Raw genomic sequence first — 22,485 nt, 5'->3', positions numbered from 1 at the left:
CTCATCCTCACTCACCCTCATCCTCACTCACCCTCAACCCCTCATCCTCACCCTCACTCACCCTCACTCACATTCACCCTCACTCACCCTCACTCACCCTCACTCACCCTCACTCACCCTCACTCACATTCACCCTCACTCACCCTCACTAACCCTCACTCACCCTCACCCTCACTCACCCTCACCCTCACCCTCCCTCACCCTCACTCACCCTCACCCTCACCCACCCTCAACCCCTCATCCTCACTCACCCTCATCCTCACTCACCCTCACCCCCTCACCCTCACTCACCCTCAACACCTCACCCTCACTCACCCTCACCCTCACTCAACCCCTCACCCTCAATCCCTCACCCTCACTCATCCTCACTCACAACCCCTCACCCTCACTCACCCTCAACCCCTCACCCTCACCCTCACTCACCCTCACTCACCCTCACTCACCCTCAACACCTCACCCTCACTCACCCTCAACACCTCACCCTCACTCACCCTCACCCTCTCTCACCCTAAACACCTCACCCTCACTCACTCTCAACCCCTCACCCACCCTCACCCTCACTCACCCTCAACCCCTCACCCTCCCTCACCCTCAACCCCTCACCCTCCCTCACCCTCAACCCCTCACTCACCCTCACTCTCACTCACCCTCACTCACCCTCAACCCCTCAGCCTCACCCTCACCCTCACCCTCACTCACCCTCAACACCTCACCCTCACTCACTCTCAACCCCTCACCCACCCTCACCCTCACTCACCCTCAACACCTCACCCTCACTCACCCTCAACCCCTCACCCCCCTCACCCCCTCACCCTCCCTCACCCTCAACCCCTCACCCTCAACCCCTCCCCCTCGACCCCTCCCCCTCGACCCCTCCCCCTCGACCCCTCCCCCTCACTCAGCCTCACTCACCCTCAACACCTCACCCTCAACACCTCACCCTCACTCACCCTCAACACCTCACCCTCAACCCCTCACCCTCACCCTCACTCACCCTCACAACACATAGTGTGTTACAATAGGTGTCACATTTGCAAAAGATAAAACTATTGGCATTGTAAATAACAAAGCTATTAATTCGCTATTTTCAAAACAAGCACATAAATAAAAAATGTGTCCTTTACAATACCAATAGCTCAAACTTTCCTAATGCAAGACCTATTGCATTGCTGTGCTTCTCTCCCCTGCTGCACTCTCCTGCTCTCTAGAGATGTGGCCTAACGACAAGAGCTGCCATCTAAGTCACGTAAATACAAAATATGTTGCATTCCAAATGCTATAGGTGTCACATTCGCAAAAGTTATAACTATTGGCCTTGTAAATGACAAAGCCATCAATTTAGCAATTTTAAAAACCAACAAATAAATAACATATGTCATTTACAATACCAATAACTCCAACTTTTCTAATGCGAGACCTATTGCATTTCCAATGCTTGTTTGATTTTTAGAGCCCTGATTTGGGAATGCTGAGGAGAGTTTCAAACCCCAAGGGGGTGCAGAGAGAGAATGGTGGGGTGCAATGTGACGTGGTCAGTACGTAATGTGTGAGGACATTTTTGGATTTTGGTGGAAGGTTATCCATCCGAGAACAATTATCATAGGGAGTGTGATGCTTACGGAAAGGTTAAGGGTGAAATGACATTGAAGAGAAATATATTAACTAGATTTGATAACAATATACCGCCTGTTAACTTAAAGGGAGAAAAAAATTGTAGCACTATCGTCTGAAAGGCACTGTAAAAATGTCAGGTACAAAAAGAAAGGCAAGGGGATACTTTTAGTGGCCTGAGATAGACGGTTATTCACAAATAGAGGGACAAAGGGCTTTTATACATAAGGTCCAGCACAGTTGCCCAAATGTAATATGAAAATTAAAGTTGCGCTTTTCCTGAATGATCTATAATTGAGCAATATACAAAGGACAGTAAGCTACAGAGTCAAAGAGATGGGCATCCATTGCTTTGGAATGTAAAACCCTCACACACCCAGTTGGGTGCCATGCTTCATCATCGGGCTGCTCCTCTTCTGGCTGGTGCTGCAATGCCTGACGGTCTCCCGATGAGGGGCACTTTGGCAGAGATCTTTTTCCAAATAGCGGTTCTGTGCCGTGGGGGTGAGAGATTTAGTGAGTGTAGATGAATAAGTGGTGTGTGATGTTTATGTGAGTTAAAACGGGATTGGGAGTACCAGCAAAAACAACTAATTGTGGGGCCTCCTACCCGGATTAAAATAAAGAGGAAAAGCGCAATGCTAAGTTAATGTCTTAGGTGTGGCGCTCTTCCGTGTGGTTGGTCAACATGTTTCTTCGCAATTCTACAAGTGTAGAGGCGATTAGTCAGGACCTAAAGTAAAAAAAAAAAAAACTATCTACACTAACGTGGGCTGGAAAACCATAATGAATTAATGTTTGGGATTTAACCCACTGTGACCTACTCTGTCTAATGGCTGGTAGTACTGGTTCTACCTATTATGGAGAGAAAATCGCATATTAACGTATGATGTCAAACAAATATCACAAGTATCAAACACTACTGTCCTATTCCCTGTGTGTCTAAATCTCAGCACACAGTGGTGAGGTGTTACAGGCATAATAACACCATGTGCCAAATATTGAAGTGGTCACGTTATTGCTCATGTGTGTAGTTACCAAATCTGTGTATTAAAAACCAAAAACTGCAGAAAGAGCAGAACTCACTGTAATTGGGATAGACTACTACTTCATCAATCCACGGCAGGTCAAGATATGAGGAACTTCCCCATATACTACGGAGGTATGCAGATAAAAACAGTGTTAAAGCTCGCAGGTTGTGAAATTAATAGCGTTTTAATTGGATAAACTAGAGGATTAGATATGTGGGCCTCCTTAGAACATATACTGACGTGCTCCTACATCACGCTATCTAGCACATAGCGAAGTGCACATCATTCAGGGGTAGTTCATTAACATTGCCCACAGCATTAAAAAGTGATCCCTGTTATGGTGGAACTACATAAGTTTCATGTTTGTTACTGAAGTTGGGCTAAAAAAACAACAAGCATTGGCATAGCCAATAGGACTCGCCTTTGGGACCTTTTAAGTGTTTAGCCATGCAACACTTGATGTTGTTGCACCAAGGAAATTGTGCTGGATAACTACACACTTATAAGGTGCCAAAGGCGAGACCTATTGGCTATGCCAACCATCTTACAGCCTCCAGTTTGGTGCTGAAGAACTTCAAGATGGGCAATAAGTGTAAACTATACAAGGAAAGCATGGAGCTCAGAAATTGTTGCTTCCGCGCAGCAGCCACCAAGATCATCTGCGGCGTACCCCAAGGCTCCTCGCTCAGCCCCACCCTCTTCAATGTCTACATGAGCCCCCTCGCAGCCATTGCACGCAAGCACAACCTCAACATCATCTCCTACGCCGACGATACCCAACTAATTCTCTCCCTCACCAACGACCCCACCACTGCCAAGGCCAGCTTCCAGGAAGGAATGAAAGACGTGGCAGAATGGATGAAGCTCAGCCGGCTGAAACTGAACTAAGACAAGACGGAAGTCCTCATCCTCGGCCCATCCATCTCCGCCTGGGACGACTCCTGGTGGCCCCCGGCTCTGGGCACCCCCCCAAGCCCACGGACCACACACGCAACCTGGGCTTCATCCTCGACTCCTCCCTCACGATGACCAGGCAAGTCAAGTCAACGCCGTCGCCTCCTCCTGCTTCAACACCCTCCGCATGCTCCGAAAGATCTTCCGCTGGATCCCCACTGGAACCAGGAAGTCGGTCACCCAGGCCCTCGTCACCAACCGGCTGGACTACGGGAACGCTCTCTATGCTGGGACCACTGCCAAACTTCAGAAAAGACTCCAGCGCATACAAAACGCATCCGCACGACTCGTCCTGGACATCCCCCGACACAGCCACATCTCCGCCCACCTGAGAGACCTACACTGGCTCCCAGTCAGCAAGAGGATCACGTTCAGACTCCTCACCCACGCACACAAAGCTCTCCACAACACGGGTCTTGAATACCTCAACAACCGCCTCTCGTTCTACACACCCACCCGCCAGCTCCGCTCCGCCAGCCGCGCCCTTGCCACCGTTACACGGATCCGCAGAACCACCACCGGAGGAAGATCCTTCACCTACCTAGCGGCCAAGACGTGGAACACCCTCCCCACCCACCTACGACTGACCCAGGACCATCTCCCCTTCAGGAAGCAACTCAAGACCTGGCTTTTTTAGCAGTAGCGGACACCCCCCCCCTACCAAGCGCCTTAGAACCCTCGCGGGGGAGTAGTGCGCTCTATAAAAATTGTGATTGATTCTCTTCACCCTCAGTCCTTGTGGCCCTGGAGACTAGGGGTAGCGAGGGCAGTGCCAGGGAGGCCAAAGGGTGAGCCATGCTTAGCTGCTGCTGCCCATGCCTACCATCCACTGAAGTCCATATCCCTTTCTGCTTAATTGGGTGAAGGCGGCAGGTGGGTAGCATAGTCTCCAAAATGTTTGAACTTTTTCACTGGATGATCAGCGAAGCTCACGCTGCAAGGAATCATATAAACTAGAGTAGGGGCAAGTGGTTGGCCGATGACCAAGTTGAGGCACACTAGTCTGTGTCCAGCAGTCAAGTAACCACCTTGGAGCAAGGCGCATCCCTGGAGTGGAGACCAATTAACAACTCCCGTGGCAGGGACTTTGTGGTAGAACATGTAGAATTTTAGGGAAAACTTAGATCTAAGTCGGTGGACAAACCATGTGGCCGTCTTCTGTGGGACCAAGCAGCCCATGAAAGACCAAGTGGCAGCCTAGGGCGGTGCCATTGCAGAGAATAAAAAGGGCAGGGATGAGGTGGCAGAAGCCATAGAAGAAGCTTGTAGCAGGCCACACGAGGGACCAGATAGCAGCCCCGAGGTGGACTAGGTTGCAGCCCAGGAGGTTGCCCTGGTCATCTAGCAGCAGCAGATATGGTGGTCTATGCATCAGACAGAGGAGGATGGCTAGTGAATAGGTAAGCAGCGACGCAGAGAAGACCATGCTGCAACCCTGGCAGGTAGAAAGAGAAAGGCCAAGCAACGTCCAAGGCGTGAATAAAAGACAGCCATGAGGAAGGCCCCTAAATAAGCAGCTGCAGAAATACAGGGTATGTTGAATCTCAAGGGTGAAATACTTATGTATAAACTTGCAGACCACACTATACACTTTCCCTGCTGCTTAGAAACACAATGCAAAATGTAACAGAAATACCAACCACACACACACAAAAACCATGATGCCTCAGAAAACATCAAGCAGGTGCATAACAAGATTAGCTCAGCTCAATGGCATCTTATCCGCCATGTCACTTTAAAATGTTTTGATTGCTTTAAATAGTTTTTGTATCTTGTGTATTAGCTGCAAGATGTTTTCTTTTTAACTCAGCTGCCTGACGTTAGCTACATGAAAACAATAGGCTACACTGAATGTTTATTTGATCACAAATAATTTTTTTTACACAATCAACTGATCAGCATCTATTTTAGAATAACGTCTTAAGCCAGCATAACAGCCCTACTGCAGTCACCACGGTAATGCACACACAATAAAAGTTTTGCAAGGTTTTCAAACTTAGTGCGAGATTTGTTGAGCATGTGAAATCTGCAAAAATCTTCTTTTGCAATCTTACCGCATACTCTTGGGGTAGCATATTCTAATAGTGCACGATGTTTGACAATTAAGTTAGGATCGTTGCTGCTACTGCTGTTGTAGTGAGCTTAGAAAGAGTGTCTTTCACGTTGCTGTGACCAGTGGACAGTTCGCCTTCCTGAACGGTATTAAAGACAGCTTGTTAAACTCAAATGTGCAATCTAGGATGTGAGAAGTTGGCCTGATATGCGATGTCCACTATTCTAGTGGGCACCCTGTATCAGTCCAAACAACCCTTATGGTGATAGTTGTAAAGTCAACCTTATAGACCAGCTATCCTAGTGGTAGCATGGACAAAGCAGTCTTAGGCTAAACTCAAGAGGGCATGTGAAGCAAGCTGTTTTACCATATGTAACCCCTTTATACCAAATGAAAGGACACCGCACAGGTTATATATAAAATATATATGTATTTATTACTAACACAACCCCTCTGAACTCTTTATGAGGTCAGAGGCACAAGCACATAACAAGATACTTAATTATCATACAACAAGTTGCACGAAATACAGTGGAGCCCTAGGGGCACGTCAAACCATGTACTAAAATAGTGGTATAAGAACCACGTCACGAACAAAGGATAGGCCTAGAGCATCGCTGGGGCTACGCTGTACTACCAAAAAATAGGAAGCAGGAAGCCCACGGGAGGTGTGTGCAGTGTCTTAACACACACGCGAGTTACCATAGAGTTATAATGGGAACAAAAGAAATGGAAACTAGTTCTTTTAGGACACTTACGGATGGACTAGGAGAAAGCTACTGAAAACTAGGACACTAGGATAGTCAATACCCACAGGAGCACCGGAGTACTCGCGTTACCTCACCCACAGGAAGCGGGTGCATAGGTGTCAAAGTGTGTTGGTTTCGTCGCTGGATCCTATGGAGCCTTGAAGAAAGATACTGCAGGCGACCAGGAGGGAAGTGTCCGGGTGGATCGAGGATGAAGAGTACCTGAAAGCAGAAGGGACAGAGTCTGGGTCACTAGCCAGTGACCAGGAAGAAACCAGGAAGGAACCAGGCGATGTCGCGAAGCAATCAGGTGGTGTCGTGAAGCTGGTCTCTGCAGCCACGTGGACCAGGAGGTGTCGACGATGACCAGGAGCTGGGCACAGACTGTCCCACGAAAGATCTCGCCATCGGAGGAGTCGGCTTCTGGATTGGAGTCAACAAGCCTTGGCAATGGCAAAGGCACCCCACGCAGGACTCGAAGATGGCTTCTTAATCAGACCAGCAAGGTCTGATGGGCTTCTCCTTTTCAGGGAAGCAAGGGCCAGCCTGGAGCAACCAGGCTAGTGGTGTAAATTCGTAGGTTCGTCGTCACAGAGGCCACTAGCCAACGGGCAAGTGACCGCACAAAAACACTAGCAGGCCCTACGCGACACTCGTGGAGTGTGGAGGGCTGTGTGTCGGTGCAGAAGGTGCTCGGGGCTGGGGCTTCTCAATCCCCAATGCACAGCTTCAAGGGTGCCTCGGGAGCTGCACAAGTAGCAAAGTTCAGGTTTTCCAAGATGGCCAGTCCCATGTCTCTCGTCGCCTCCACGGGTCTCAGCTTTGCTGTGGCTGTGGATCGGGCTCTGGGAAGTCTGGAAGTCTGGTTCTTGTCAGGCTCTGTGGTCGGGCTCCGGCGGGAGCGTCGACAAAGCAAACCACAGATCGCTGGATGGTGCCTGTTAGCACAGGGTGGTCACTCCTTGACCACAAGGGAGATTCTTCAGTCTTCTATGCTCAGTAGAATGTCGAAGATCCAGAGTTTTGTTTAAAGTTTCAGTTCAGGATAAATCTAAAGTCTCTTGACTCAGCTCCTACCTATATACCAATCTGAGGGGCTGGATTACCTGCTAGGTCCCTCCTATGGGTGGGACCAGGGAAGGGGGTGGTTACACCCCTTTCGTTTTGTCCAGTTTCACGCCAGAGCTGGGGCTGGAGTGCCCCAGCAGCTGGTTTGAACCGGGCTATGCATGGGACACCTTGTGTGCCCCAGGCAGTGTCTCAGTTCATTCAGCCCTCCCTGCCCCAATACACTATGGCCTGTCTGGGGTGGTGCTAGCACCTCCCAAGACAGGAAACCTATTGTCCAAGCCTCCCTCGCTGGAAAGACTCCCAGCAGCAGGAGGTCAGACTTGTGTCTGTGGCAGCAGCATCCATTTTGTGATGCTGAGGCTCTGGTTAACTTTAACCGGGATTAACAGGAACAACATGTCTTCTCCCTCTAGAAGGGTGGAATGCTACCCCCGTCGCTAGAACTGGCGAGGGGGTAGTATTCCAAAGCGTATGACACCTTACACGACATGTTTTGATAAAGCCAAACCAGAGTTAGCATTTAACCGCAAGGATTATAATGCACTTAAGAGTATATGGTATGGCTATATCATAGAACAGCTATAAGGACATGGGTCCGAAAGCTGCAGACAGGCTCAGCTCATGCTAGAGCACCATCTCACATAAAGCCAAGCACTCTGCCTTCAGGATTGTTAAGGCCTGCCATAGGAGTGACTTATAGGTGCATATGTGTCTATATATAAGGTTAGATATAGGTATACTATATCTAAAGCAAAGGGTGATTACACCACCGTGCCCCAGCTGAGGGATCAGCCAGTTGTGTCAATTTGGATGGCCAGCCAGGGGTGGCATAATTCATGCTGCAACCCCTGGTAGGCCTTGGATGCACCTCTGCCCTGGATACCTATGGTACACTATACAGGGGCTCATAAGGTGACCCAATATCCAATTGGAGATGTACCTAAAGTACATGGAGTCCATTTTACAGTGAGAGCAGATAGCCTGGGGCCCTGATTAACAGGATCCCAGGCCAACTAAGTCGAAAACCAGCTAAACACTAGGCAAAAAAATCTGGGGTAACCATAGTCAGGTATCCACCTTCCTACATAGGGTACCTAATTTTAGTACATTTTGTGAGATCTATCGTCACAAACAGGGTCAAATGCTCTATTAATGATCTCTGTTAAAAAAAATATATATATCTAAATAAACATTTGGGGGGGCTTTGTTATTCTTTGACATTTGTTTTCATCATATATTCAACCCTAAACATAGATTTAATCATCAGTAAAAATGAAAAGGCACTATGTGACAGTAACACAGAAACAACAAGCCTACTTGCTGTACGATGCTGCTGGGGAACTCCTCTCCATCTTTGCCCCCCAGCAGCTGGCCAGACTGTTTGGGACAGATGCCCCCCCCCCCCCCAAGCAGGAGATCAAGAGCTTGGGGGTATGGCTGGAGCAGGACCTATCATTTAAAACCCATGCCAAAAAGACTGCTGGCGTGTGCTTTGGCCTGCTCCGCTCAGCCCAGAAGATTCTGCCCCTGCTCCCAGTGGCCACTCGTAGGCTTCTCATCCAGGGACTTATCATCTCGCGGCTGGATTTCAGCAATGCGCTATTCCTGGGCGCACCCGAATCTACCCTGAATAGACTGCAGCAAGTGCAGAACGCGGCTGCCAGGCTTTTGACGGGTCTCCCTAGGCGTCAATCTGCCCGCCCGGCGTTGAGGGCACTGCACTGGCTCCCTGTGAGGGACAGGGTGAAATTCAAGTCACTCTGCATCGCCCACAAAGTTCTGCACGGGGTGGGTCCACCTATTCTGGAGGAGATGGTCCAGCCCTATAAGGCCTCTCGCTCCCTTCGCTCTGACCACCAACATCTCCTTCAGGTTGGCAGGGTGAAAAAGGCAAGAACTGGTGGCAGAAGGTTTTCAATAAATGTGGCCTCCTTGTGGAACTCACTGCCCTTACAACTGCGCTCCGAAGCCAGTCTTCTTAGGTTCCGTAAACTTTTAAAAACTTTTTTGTTCTCTGTTTAATTTTTGCATTCTTTTAGTAGTGTTATGTTCTGATAAGCGCGGGGATGCCTATTGGTAACCAGGCGCTATACAAAACTCAGAATAATAAGAATAATAATAATAATTACTCATAAAGGCAAAAAAAAAAGTAATCTAAAATATTTGTTTCCTCAACAAATGACTGAAGATTTTTAATAAATTCGCCCTTCCTGGTTTGAGGTCAAAATAAGAACGGTGCACTGTACACTAAAGGGGAGGAGGTCTCGACTAGGGGGGCGGCTGGGGGCAGTTGGTGCAGCTTTTCACCAGCTTCTGGTAAAATTTCCTGTGATGAAATGCAGCGACAGGAAGCAGGTGCTTGCAGCCTCTACTCATCACTCATCTCAATTAGGGCCTGGCAGAGACACAGGCCCCGGGTTCAATTATTGAGAGACTAAAGAGAAACAGAGGCCTGGTGCCATCGGCCCCCTTGCATTTGTGACCCCGATTCTTGCAGAGAGGCAAGGCCCGGGCGCCGGGAGACCTCGCATTCCCTAGTAAAGGAGAGCTTTGGTGAAAGGTGGAGCTCCCTCGAACCTGCTGCGGTCCATGTGATCAGATCACGGGGAGAGCTCGGATGTCATTTCCATGGCTCAGTGAGCAAATGGCCAGCGATAACACCTGTTATCGGCAAAAGATCCCCAGCTGGGAACATGCGTGGTAGATCGATACTTCCATCCTCCCGAGGTCGGTAAATTAAGCACTGTTAACTGCGGTGATAGTAACACCAGTTGATGAAAACCCGTAGAAAAGGCACACAAACAAATAAAATGCTATTTAAAAAAATCAAGTTTTTAATATTATCAGGGGGTTCTTATTAACAAGCATTGGCTGCGCGCACCTGCTGCAGTATAGAGAGGCAGGGAGGGGGGGGGGGGCGGAAGCCAGCAGAGTGACGCAATATGTGGTGGGGGAGGAGCTTCTGGTAAAATTTACCGTGATGAAATGCAGTGACAGGAAGCAGGTGCTTGCAGCCTCTGCTCATCACTCAACTCAATTAAGGCCTGGCAGAGACGCAGGCCCCCGGTTCAATTCTTGAGAGACTGAAGAGAAAAAGAGGCCCGGTGCCTTCGGCCCCCTGGGTACGGTAAATTGCATTTGTGACCCCCGATTCTTGCAGACAGGGAGAGGGGCAAGGCCCGGGCGCAGGGAGACCTTGCGTTCCCTCTTAGTAAAGGAGAGCTTTGGTGAAAGGTGGAGCTCCCTCGAACCTGCTGCGGTCCATGTGATCAGATCCCGGGAGAGCTCGGATGTCATTCCCATGGCTCAGTGAGCAAAGGGCTGGCGCTAACACCTTTTATCGTCAAAAGATCCCCAGCTGGAATAACGCATGGTAGACCGATACTTCCATCCTCCCGAGGTCGATAAATTAAGCACCGTTAACCGCGGTAATAGTAACATCAGTTGATGAAAACACGTAGAAAAGGCACACAAACAAATAGAATACTATTTAAAAAACACGTTTTTAATATTATCAGGGGGCTCTTATTAACAAGCATTGGCCGTGCGCGCCTGCTGCAGGATAGAGGGGCGGGGGTGGAGGGGGAGTGGAGGCAAGCAGAGTGATGCAATCTGTGGTGGGGGAGGAAATTGAAGCGCGGAGAGAGGCACGCAAGGCTTAATGAGCCTTGACCGAAACCCACATGGCGGCTGCGCACGTGCACACACACATGCACGCAAGCTTGAGGCCAGCAAAAGCCTCTGGTAGCACTTTTTAAAGCCTGTTTACTCAATTTCTCGCAGAGCAGCGCGTGCGCTGGCTCAGCAAGACCTAAAAAGGGAGAGGAGGTAGGGAAATGTCCACCTAGTTGAATGTTTTATATGTTTTTAACTGGCTGGGAACCCTTTACCAGGGGTTGGGAGTGAAGATCAACAACAGAACATAAAGGTTAACATAGTACTCACGTTTGTGTAGTACGCAATGTGTCCAAGGACCTACCCACTGCTGCCGGGAGGTAAGGTGTAGTGAAAAAGCCTGGTTTAAACACCCGCTGCTCCTGCTCTGTAACTCTTGATTGCTACCAGCTGCTGCTGGACCGCTCGCATGAGTGAGGACAGCCATTGTGCTGTTCTGTAAACTGCGGGCGCCATCTTGGAGTGAGTACCCCAACATAACCAACCTTCAGTTTCTACATCTGAAAAGGCTATGGAAACAACCTCGATCAAGTACAGGGTTGAGGACGTGAGGCTACTGAAGATATATATTGTTCTGCCACGCACTATCTGAAATGCATATAATATATGTAGATGGTAAAGAGAAGAAAAATGGCCCCCATCCTCCTTTTCTTCTCTTTACCATGAGCGGAGAACACACCAAACTCACGATGGTTGCCAACTAAGATTACCCTTATAACCTCGACATATAACTTATTAGGTTACTCTCCAATCTGCATTTCACATAGTGCGGGGCAGAACAATATATAGCTTCAGTAGCCTCACGTCAGCTCAATAAGGCGCAAGCCCGGGCGGTCGATTATTTTATTAATTCCACAACCTCCAAAACCCTGTACCTGATCTGGGTTGTTTCCATAGCCTTTAGATGTAGAAACTGAAAGCTCTTCATGTTAGGGTACCCACTCCAAGATGGCGCCCGCAGTATAGAGAACAGCACAATGGCTGTCCTCACTCACGCGAACAGTCCAGCAGCAGCTGGGAGCAATCAGGAGTTAACGAGGAGGAGCAATGGGTATTTAAACCAGGCCTTTTCACTACACCTTACTTCCCGGTCCCGGCAGCAGTGGGTAGGTCCTTGGACACATTGCGTACTATGCAAACGTGAATACTGTGTCAACCTTTATGGTCTGTTGATGTTCTGCACTCCAACCCCTGTTAAAGGGTTCCCAGCCTGTTTAAAACATCCAACTAGGTGGACATTTCGTTACCTCCTCTGCTTTTTTTGTTTCTATAGCCCAACTTCAGTAACAAATATGAAACTTGTGTAGTTCCAATATAGCTGGGATCACTTTTTAATGCTGTGGGCAATGTTAATGAACTACCACTGAATGATGTGCACTTCTCTATGTGCAAGATAGCGTGATGTGGGACCATGTCAGCATATGTTTTAAGGAGGCCCACATGTCTAATCCTCTAGTTTATTCAATTAAAACGCTATTAATTCCGCAACCTGGCAGCTTTTAACTGTTCCTTTTTATCTGCATACCCCTGTGTATATGGGGAAGTGCCTCATATATTGACCTGCCGGGGATTGATGAAGCAGTAGTATATCCCAATTCAATTAGGGTGAGTCTTGTGCTCTTTCTGCAGTTTTTGGTTGTTAATACACAAATTTGGTCACTACACACATGAGCAATAACGCGACCACTTCAATATTTGGCACCTGGTATTACTATGCCTGTAACACCTCACCACTGTGTGCTGTGATTTAGACACAGGGAATAGGACAGTAGTGTTTGATACTTGTGATATTTCTTTGACATCATACATTAATATGTGATCTTCTCTCCATAAAAGGTAGAACCAGTACTGACAGCCATTAGACAGAGTATGTCATGGTGGCTTAAATCCCAAACATGAATTCATTATTATTTTCCAGTCCACCTTATTGTAGATAGTTTTTTTTTTACTTTAGATCCTGACGAATTGCCTCTAGACTTGTAGAATTGTGAAGAAACATGTTGACCAATCACGTGGAAGAGCGCCACGCCTAAGACATTAACTTAGCATTGCGCCTTTCCTCTTTATTTTAATAAGAGTAGGAGACCCCACAAACAAAGTTATTTTTGCTGGTACTCCCAATCCTGTTTTAACTCACATAAACATCGCACACCACTTATTCATCTACACTCACTAAATCTCTCACCCCCACTGCACCAAACGGCTATTTGTAAAAAGATCTCCGCCAAAGTACCCCTTATTGGGAGCCTGTCAGGCATTGCAACGCTGGCCAGACGAGGAGCAGCCCGGTGATGAAGCATGACACCCAACTGGGTGTGTGAGGGCATTACATTCCAAATAAATTGATTCCCAGCTCTTTGACTCAGTAGCCTACTATCCTTTGTATATTGCTCAATTCTAGATCATTCAAGAACAGCACAACTTAATTTTCATACTGAGATAGATGGGACAATTGAAAAGTGGGAGAGATAATGCCAAGTAAGTGGAAATCTGCACAGGTGCATAGTGCTCCAGTTGTTCAGAAGGACTTTGGAGTAATGGGCCCATGGCCCATTTTATCCAAGAAAGATTCATGTGTATTACTGTGAACTGATTACTTTTCAAAATGGCCAGAGGTGTGAACGGTGGGCATTGAAATTGAGGGTAGTGGACATACATTTTTTGGAAGATGTTTTTGCCGCAGAGGCATACCAGAAAAACTAGTAATAGATAAGGGTACACAATTCAAGCCGGCTAAAACGCAATGTTTGTCCCTGTAGTGCCAGAGGCACTCCCATGTACTGGGATCACTTGGTGACCTTTGACTACCATTGTTTTAATTGATTGTATGTGTTTTAATCCACTTTGCAACTGCATTTCATGTCTCCTTGTAGCTTCAGAGTGAGAATGTTTGCTTTTTACAGCCTTGCCAGGAACAGAGCGTGTGGGATGTACGTTTGAAAGCATGAGAGAGAGAAAGGTATGGAATGTACTTCTCTTTCGCAGAGTTTAGTCTTGTATGCAGTAGTGCTCAAATGTGCTATATGTTGTACATTGGTAAATGAAGCATGTGATAAAATAGGCAGTGGTGCACAAAGGTGCATTATGTTGTACATTGGGATGTTTTATGAAGTTTTTACTATTGACCGTGACATGCCCTCATGTCATCTTAAATTCTTACTGTCTAGCTTGAACTTTGCACACACAAGCAGGCCCCCAGGTTACTCATGTTATTTGTGTTATTCACATTTAAGATTGTTTTCTGTACTTTTTTTAGATGTTTCCTATTTTCTCAACCTTCACTAATATAAGGGGCGGAACATGTGGGCGCGCCGAAGAATATGTGGAAACTCCTTTGCCTTTGGAATGCTTGTGGGAGATCAGCCAACTCCAGTAAGTTCCCTTGGCCCAGAGGTGGTTTCCTCAGAAACTTCTAGTACATTGAAATCATAAAACTGGGGTTTCTGGACTTGGAAAGTGGGATTGTGTTCTGACCTGAAGGGGCAGGCATGTCTTATTCAGTGTGGCAGTTCCCTACTTGCGGAGTCTCTTGACCCCGGCTGTGAATCCCCTAGTCTAGTGTAGGCTAAGATGAAGTTATTGCAGCCGATGATGTATTTTCTCTGATTATTGGTATTGTGATGTGTGTGTGTGCGTCTGTGTGCACATTCAAGTCTCCAATGGTCATAATCATCTGATGTATTCTGTGTATATATCTTTTCATGCTTTCTCTTTATTCCTTTTGTCTGATTGCTTGCATTTAACAGTGCCTATTTCTTGCAGTGGACAGCCAGTATTATCATTATCTGCTTTTATTTTTATCCTATGCATTTAACAGTTGCATTTCACTTGTGTGGTATTATTGCATTATATTATATTCATATTTATAATATTGCAATTGCATTTATATAGCGCTTACTACCCCTGACAATATATATCTACACAGACATACACACACGTTGTTTCATTTGACATCTGGGAAAGCCTTTCTGTTAGAGTGTTGAACAAATAAAACCCCACACTTTATTCTGAAAACTGTCTTTTGATGTGTCTCATATTATGAGAGTCAAACCCCTTTCCAGGAGTTTTCTTGCTTTGCCATGTTTGTGCCTCCGTGTAAAAAATAAATTGATACTTGTATAGCGCACTACTCACCCGCAAGGGTCTCAAGGCGCTTGAACGAATACCGCTGTGGAACCCATCCTGGCTTTCCCTGTGAGGCGTCCACTCCTGGGCACCCCCAAGGTGGAGGCCAGGCATCCTTAGCGTTGTGGGGGCCGTTGTGGAGATTAAGCAAGCTATTGCCCAGAGTTGCAGAGTGGGACTCCATGATTGGAATAGGCACCGAGGCGAGAATTATCAGGTCCGTGGAATTTTGAGCCCAAGACCCGCCGAGGCGGGGAATTGAACCCTGGTCCCGGGCTAGACCTCTGCATCAGGGTCTGCCGCTCTAACCATTGAGCCACACTTCTCCACTTCTCTGTGTGAGAGTGCTGTTTTGGGAGTGCAAAGCAGGACAGCCCCCGAGAGCCATTAAACACACAAGTGTGGCTTTACACCATCCAGAGGCTAATGGACAAATTGAGTGTTTCAATAGGATAGTTAAGGAATCAGTACAATTAGCACTCAAGTGAAGGTTGTGTTCGAGAAAAGCAATGCAGGTGACCGTGTTATCATTCACTGTGACCCCCTGGCATGTGCAAATCACCATTTTAATTCATTCAGAGATAGAAGCTGAAAACCGAGTTGGTGCCTTATTCAATACCAAGAAATGAAATTCCCAGAAGATGTGGAAATGAAGTGGTACCATGAGATCATGAAGAAGCAAATCTTTGGAAAACATTGAGACAAGGGTAAAGATTTACCTACAGTGCATGTGGGAGTATTAATAAGCTGGGTACGGCTGCCAAAGGGAGCACAAAGTGGTCTCAGCCCCCCAAAAAAATTATGGAGGTTTGATGACAGCTCTCTTAGTCCAGGATAGGCATTTGTTGAATTTAGGAAGATTACTGCTTTAATGGGGGCAAAGGCGTGTGTGCGGCATCTGATGGAGTGGTTAACAGTGCGCACAAGGATGTACTTTTGGATGTTAGACACAAGGAGCTGGGTTTGGGCAATGACATGCAGAGTGCCTATGAAAAAGTCTTGAGACCAGAGAAGATGCTGCGCGGTATGTTGGTAAGGCACAAAGTATCCCAAATGGTGTACCGTTCAAAAATGGGAAAGAAAATGCAGTAAGCCATTTAAGTATACGGATTATGTGTTGAGTTAGCTTTTAGTTGTACAGTTTTAGACTACTATTTTCTTGTGTGTAGAGTAGGGAATTCCTGGTTTGGCATATTGCTGAGCATAATGGGTAATTGGAATCTGTGTAAAATGTACATGCATGGAGTGTGGAATGTGTGCGTAGTGCAGTGGTTTTGTTTGTGTAGCAGTTGGCTTGCTAGTGGATACACCCGGCAGCTACAACTACTTGCTTCCTACATCTGAACTCAAAATAAAATATATTTACTGCCAAACGTTCTAACCGGAAGATTATTTTTGTCAACACGGTTCTTAATATTCATGGTATGAAATATTGACATAGGATTTTTAGCGTAAACTAATCAAACTAGATTCTCTCTGCCCCGTTTTTGTCAAAGTTTTGATTTTCTTTTCTGTATTTTAACTACAGATACCATGCTTCAATTTTATTCATAAGACTTTCATATAACTGGGAGTCATTTTGGGGACCATTGTGTTAACTAAACTCTAAGCTGGGGTAAACAACAAGCTAAACACAAGATATATATTACTTTTACAATGGAAAAAATCAGGCCTTAATTTATATGAACACAGTGCACATTAAAATTGTTTACTCATAGAATTACTAAAAACACTTGTTCTTTTGATATGAAATTATTTATCTTTATTCAGTTGTATATACTTTATAATTTCATCACATATAGCAAATATATATTTATTTTTTTATAATTCTTTTTGCATATAAATGTCAAGACGCACAAGTTGTTTTTCACAAACATACACAAACCAATATTATACAAAATTAAAAAACTTAAAGGAGAAACATAGGATCAGGTCAGAAATGTGTTGTAGCTAAGTTTGTTTTAAAAGTTGATTGTGTTTATTTTCTGTACCTTTTTAGAGAAAGTTGAGACAGTTTCACATGACAAAGGTTTTAACGCCGAAACGCGTGTTGTGTTCTCTCCTTTTTATATCGACCGCCAGCCTTTAAACTGCTTATTAACCCGTCCTTTAAGTTTTTTTATTTTGTATAATATTGGTTTGTGAAAAAGTATTTACGCAGCACTGTACATACTACAGTGCTGCAGCGAAAGATAAAGTAATTATGATAACTGTGCACATGTTTTCTAACAATAGAGTGTGCATTGAACTTTTGGCCTAAAAGCTGATAACAGATCTTTTAGTAATTCAATCTGTTTTACACTACGCTTCTTCGACCTTCTTGGGCTTTGAAAAATACATGTTCTCCGTTGGAAACCCTGGCACCTTTCTTAATGCGTAGCCACTTACGCTAGACAAGCTAGTTTCTGTGCTTCAGCAGTAGACTGTAGTGTAACCCAGTGTTTCCCAAACTGTGGTCCGCGGACCCACAGGGGTCTGTGACACATTCCCAGGGGGTCCTCAGGCAGTAATTTTTAAAAGTAACACAAGAGGGGTACAAAGTTCCCCGGGAGGAGTGAAAAGGCAGAGTGAGTGTACTAGGAAAAGCGAGAAGGGGGAATTCCCTAGTTGGAACTAAAACCCTCACACACCCAGTAAACTAGGTGTCATGCTTCATCATATGGGTTCTGCTCCTCGTCAGACTGGCGCTGCAATGTCTGACGGGCTCCCGAAACCGGGGCTCTTTATCGGAGATCTTTTGTTCCAGCCATATGGTGCATGAATGTGTGAGAGGGCGGGGGAAGTGTAGTCGTGAAGTGAAAGTGAATTAAAAAAGGTGAGTCACTCCACAATGTACTTTAATAGCAGGGATGGCTCCCTTGATTAAAAGGGTGGGAGAGGAGATATATGCTTCTAAAAATTTAAAGCAGAATATCCACAACCCTCAGGTCAGGTCAACATGTTTCTTGCCTTAATAGCAATTCTTCAGGACCTCAGTGATCAGTACTACACAAAAAAAGAAAAAATAACAGTGTGGTATACAACCTTGTTTTGTAGGTTTATAGATGGGCAGGCCAATTGGTCCTGCTGAGGTAATGCGACCCCACGGGTTTCCCTAAGGTGCCCCGCAGACTGCTCCCGTGGGACCGGCAGAATAGGTATGGTACCTACGGCGGCGCACGGTCCAGGCCGTCGGAACCTACCCCCACGTGCAGCGCCCTGGCAGGACGCAGAGCAGCTGGTGGAATTCCCCCTTCTCGCTTTTCCTAGTACACTCACTCTACCTTTTCACTCCTCCCGGGGAACTTTGTACCCCTCTTGTGTTACTAGTTGTCGGACTTGTACACTGGACCCCGTTAAATATTGTCCTACTCCGGTTCCTCCTTTGTTTAAAAGTAATTTTAAAAGCACAAAGTTCCTTGTAGATTTAGCAGTTTTCCAGCAACAATAAAAGTGTCAAGATAACATCAGTGAATAATGTACCTGCTGGAGAGAGATGAGAGTTTTGTCAAGTGGCAGCTTTAACTTATCTAATGTAGCACAAAGGGTTAATATGCCTACTGCAAAGAACATGTACCATGCATTTTAAAAACAGTTTTTTATGTGCATAGGTTACTGGGTTACTGCTTTTGTCACAGAGATGCTTTCGTTACTGTGCAGTTCATAAGTGATAATCGTAATCTAGCACAGTGACCTATAAACTGTCATCAAAGAGCTGCTTGCAAACTGCATGGTACAAGTTAGAAACATTTTTTTTTTTAAGTCTTTCATTATCCTGATGCTGCTAAAAAGGTTTATTTGGGTGGAAATAAATGTTTATTGTTAAAGTCAATGCTAACCACTGTGTTATGTTCTGAATCCTGACTTTGTGCTTCTCCAGACCAAGCAGTCTTTAAAAATGCCTACCTGTATGAATGACATGTGAATCCTACACCTTGTAGTCGCATTTGCCTTACGTAACATGTTCTATACACTGACTTACACGTATGAATCATTGTCTCTAGGGGGCAGATTTACAAGGAAAGTGACTCAGTGTGTGCTGCAAGCCATTTGGCTGCGCCGCACTGAAGCACTTTCAAAGCACAGGGATGCAACATATTTACAACAATATGTCGCATCTCTGTACTTCCCCCTGCGCTGGCGCACAAACTGCTCACGATGAGCCTGCACAGGCACATTTGCACCATGGTGCAAGGATGCCTGCATCGTGGGGAGATTGTTTATATACAAGAAGGGTTCCCTTCCTGCACATAAACAATCAGCAATGGCGTTTTTCAACTTCTAAGTGTGCTGCATTAGAACACATAGAACTTGCAAAACGTCATTGTTTTACTGATTGTTTATGTGCAGGAAGGTACACCTTCCTGCACATAAACAATCACCAGAGGTGATATCCTCTTTCTATGTGTGCTGCAGAATGCAACACGCATAGAAAGAGGAAAAAACGAGAAAAAAGTAATTCATTTTTCCACGTTGCGCCTCCCTACACCTCCCCTGGGGAGGCATAGCATTCAGACACCTTTCCAGGTTTACGAATTATAGTAAATTTGGAAATGTGTCTGGTTTCATGGGTGTTGTGTGGGAACACCCACAGCAAAACCCATGGAATGCCCCTTTCAAGCAAAGTGCTGTGTGCAAATGGGCCATATTTACAAGACCATGAAAAGTCACGCAGGGTGGCTTTTCCTGCCTTGGAAATATGGGGCACTAAAATGCGCCAACGGTGCGTCACTTTTTGTGACGCACCCGTGGCGCAAGGGGCTTGTAAATCTGCCCCTATATGTGTGTGTTGTAAGGTGCTCTGACATCCTTCAATGGTATGAGAGATGCTATGGAGAGATGAGAGTCACTGTTGGATGGTGATAATAGGGGAATCATTGAAGAACCACAACAAAGATTGTTGTTTCCTGGTGCATAGTAAGGTCCTCATTAACTATTCTTTAAAAGCTAATACAATTCAATATATAATGATACATTTGTTGTAGAATGCACCATTGTTTCCTACATTTTCTTGGGGGGAGAGCCTCCCAAAGCACCCTTTGTAGTGGTCAGACTCCCTCACTGCACTTGGTGTGCACTGTATGGGGACTGATCTGAAAACATTAGCCAGGGCTGCTTTGGGTTTCCAGTCTGGCCCTGGCAGGCGCCTCATACTGAGAAATAAAACCAACCATTTAAAAGTTAGTTATGGAGATGCAGCACTAACCTTCCTGTTTTTTGCAAATTCTTTCAATATAAAATACAAAAATCCTTAGTAATTTGAGTATTTGTTTTGTGTGCACATGTGTATTTATTGTTTTTGAATTACTGTTTTAATGTTTGAAATGTAAATCATACAAATTGCTTGGGGGTCCCCGGCTTCCAGTGGTGACTCAATGGGGGTCCTCAGGAGTCAAAAGTTTGGGAACCACTGGTGTAACCCAATCACCCCCGGATGGCTCCGTCAAACATTCTAAGAGCTTCAGAGATGCTCTGAAATGCAAAGTTCCCTCAGATATCACACACCTCCCTATGCACACCAAGCGCACACTAATCACACACAGACATTAAATTAAAAAAGCAATGTGTACCTCTTCAAACAAAAATAACATGCATCCAACTGCACTGCCCATGCATGAACCTCAATTATCAATTCAAACTCTTTAACACACTACATACAGAACACTATCGCAACACCATATACCACTCATAACGTAAACAAAGATATGGCAGGAAACAAAATGCGCATTGGTATGATTTGGTTAAGTGCAGCTAAAAAATCCGAACCATTAAATTATCAGAAACCTACAACTATTAGTGGCGATAAGCAATACCGAGGTACAACAGCAGCGAGGGGAGTGACCCACTGACCCCGTCTCATACCTGAAGCTTGGGCCTCCTGCTCAGGTAGGGCAGAATGCAGTTGCTGCTCTGCTGGTCGCATGGCTTTGTGTACACGATGCCGTACATCACCCAACAGGTGTGGAGCACGTATACGATGAACACCCCCACGATAAGGGTTGTGAAGGAGCTCTTGTTGAGCATGACTTGAAGCAAACTAGCACTACAGCCGGTGTCACCGCAGGATTTCCAGAGCCGGTGTAAGGGGAGGAACTTCCGTTGCTAGAGCAAGGTGATGGACAGAGAGAAAGGACAAGCCTGATGCCGAGGATATAGAATGCCGCCTTAAAAGTACTTTATTTGCGTGCATTTTTGTTTAAAAAAGCGGGCTTGGTCCAAGGCTGTTAGAACGTTTTACAAGACACGTGTTCACGATATCATAAACGGCGAAATGAAAACAGGAAAAATTGTATCCGCAAACGAACTGTACCAATGAAATTTGCTTTTAATGTTAAAGTAACATTTGAATAATCTGTTTTACCCCAGGAGTTCATGGATTTTCTGTCGGGGACACCATCAGATTCAAACAGACCAGTGTGAGGATATTATTGGAACCGGGGTTTGTTTTTGACATCATATGAAGCCCTTGAGACACCGAAGGCTCTAATTGGCTAAGAGCACTGATTGCGCCCATTGGCTACTGTTTATTTCAGCAGTCTCTCAAACCTATGCTCCCCGATTGGGTCACTATCGGCCAAGTACTGTTTCGTTTTTACTTGCTCATGAGTCATATTTTATTTATTTTATTTTATTTATGCAATTTTATATAGCGCGGACTTTACCCGAAGGTGTCAGAGCGCTTCACAATAGGAACAGAAAAGATACAAACTGAGAACGTTACACGAGCAACAGATTGCAGAGGCATTCGTTATGTTACATACGGTAAAGTGATAATTGTGAGCAACCAAGAATACATGAGGTAGTAAAAATTGTGAGAAACCAAAAATACATGAGGTAGACAAGGTAATTGTGACACTTGTGAGCAGACAAAATACATGAGGTAGTAAAAATGTGGGCTACCAAAAATACATGAGGTAGTAAAAAGTGCTCAGGAGGGAAAAGTGACAAGTGTGCAGGCTACAAGAGAAAATAGAGTATATTTTGTGGTATAATACTGCAGTATATGTTACACACTCAAGCACAAGAACAAACGATTACGTAGGCAAAAGTAGCACTTGTGCAAGTTTCAAAGGTAAAAAACCTGTGAGAGGAAGCAAACCGTGTGTTACAGGGGCAAAGTGGTGAGTGCAAGTTGCAAGAGGGTACCAAACACAAGTACATGGATAATACTGCAATAATAGGCAAACACTCTAACCGCAAGAACACACTGGGAAGGCACTTCCATGGACATGAGAAG

At 45.7% G+C, this 22,485-nt stretch overlaps 1 protein-coding gene across 4 annotated transcripts in view; it reads right to left on the bottom strand.

Annotated features, from left to right (window-relative positions):
• CLPTM1L (CLPTM1 like) overlaps window positions 1–21,371 on the bottom strand; it is a 2,174,700-nt gene extending 2,153,329 nt beyond the window's left edge. The window contains exon 1 of one of the 4 annotated variants that reach the window (XM_086965311.1): window positions 21,111–21,371. In XM_086965311.1, the coding sequence (XP_086821437.1) occupies window positions 21,111–21,272 (162 nt within the window). In that variant the 5' untranslated portion in view covers window positions 21,273–21,371. The remainder of the gene's footprint in view (window positions 1–21,110) is intronic. The other 3 variants (XM_086965312.1, XM_086965310.1, XM_086965313.1) reach the window with 3 other exon arrangements.
• Between the last annotated feature and the right edge of the window lie 1,114 nt (window positions 21,372–22,485).

This window comes from Lissotriton vulgaris, chromosome 4_1, assembly GCF_964263255.1.
Source record: "Lissotriton vulgaris chromosome 4_1, aLisVul1.2, whole genome shotgun sequence".
Lineage (NCBI taxonomy): Eukaryota > Metazoa > Chordata > Amphibia > Caudata > Salamandridae > Lissotriton > Lissotriton vulgaris.
This window is presented reverse-complemented; position numbering and strand designations above follow the sequence as displayed.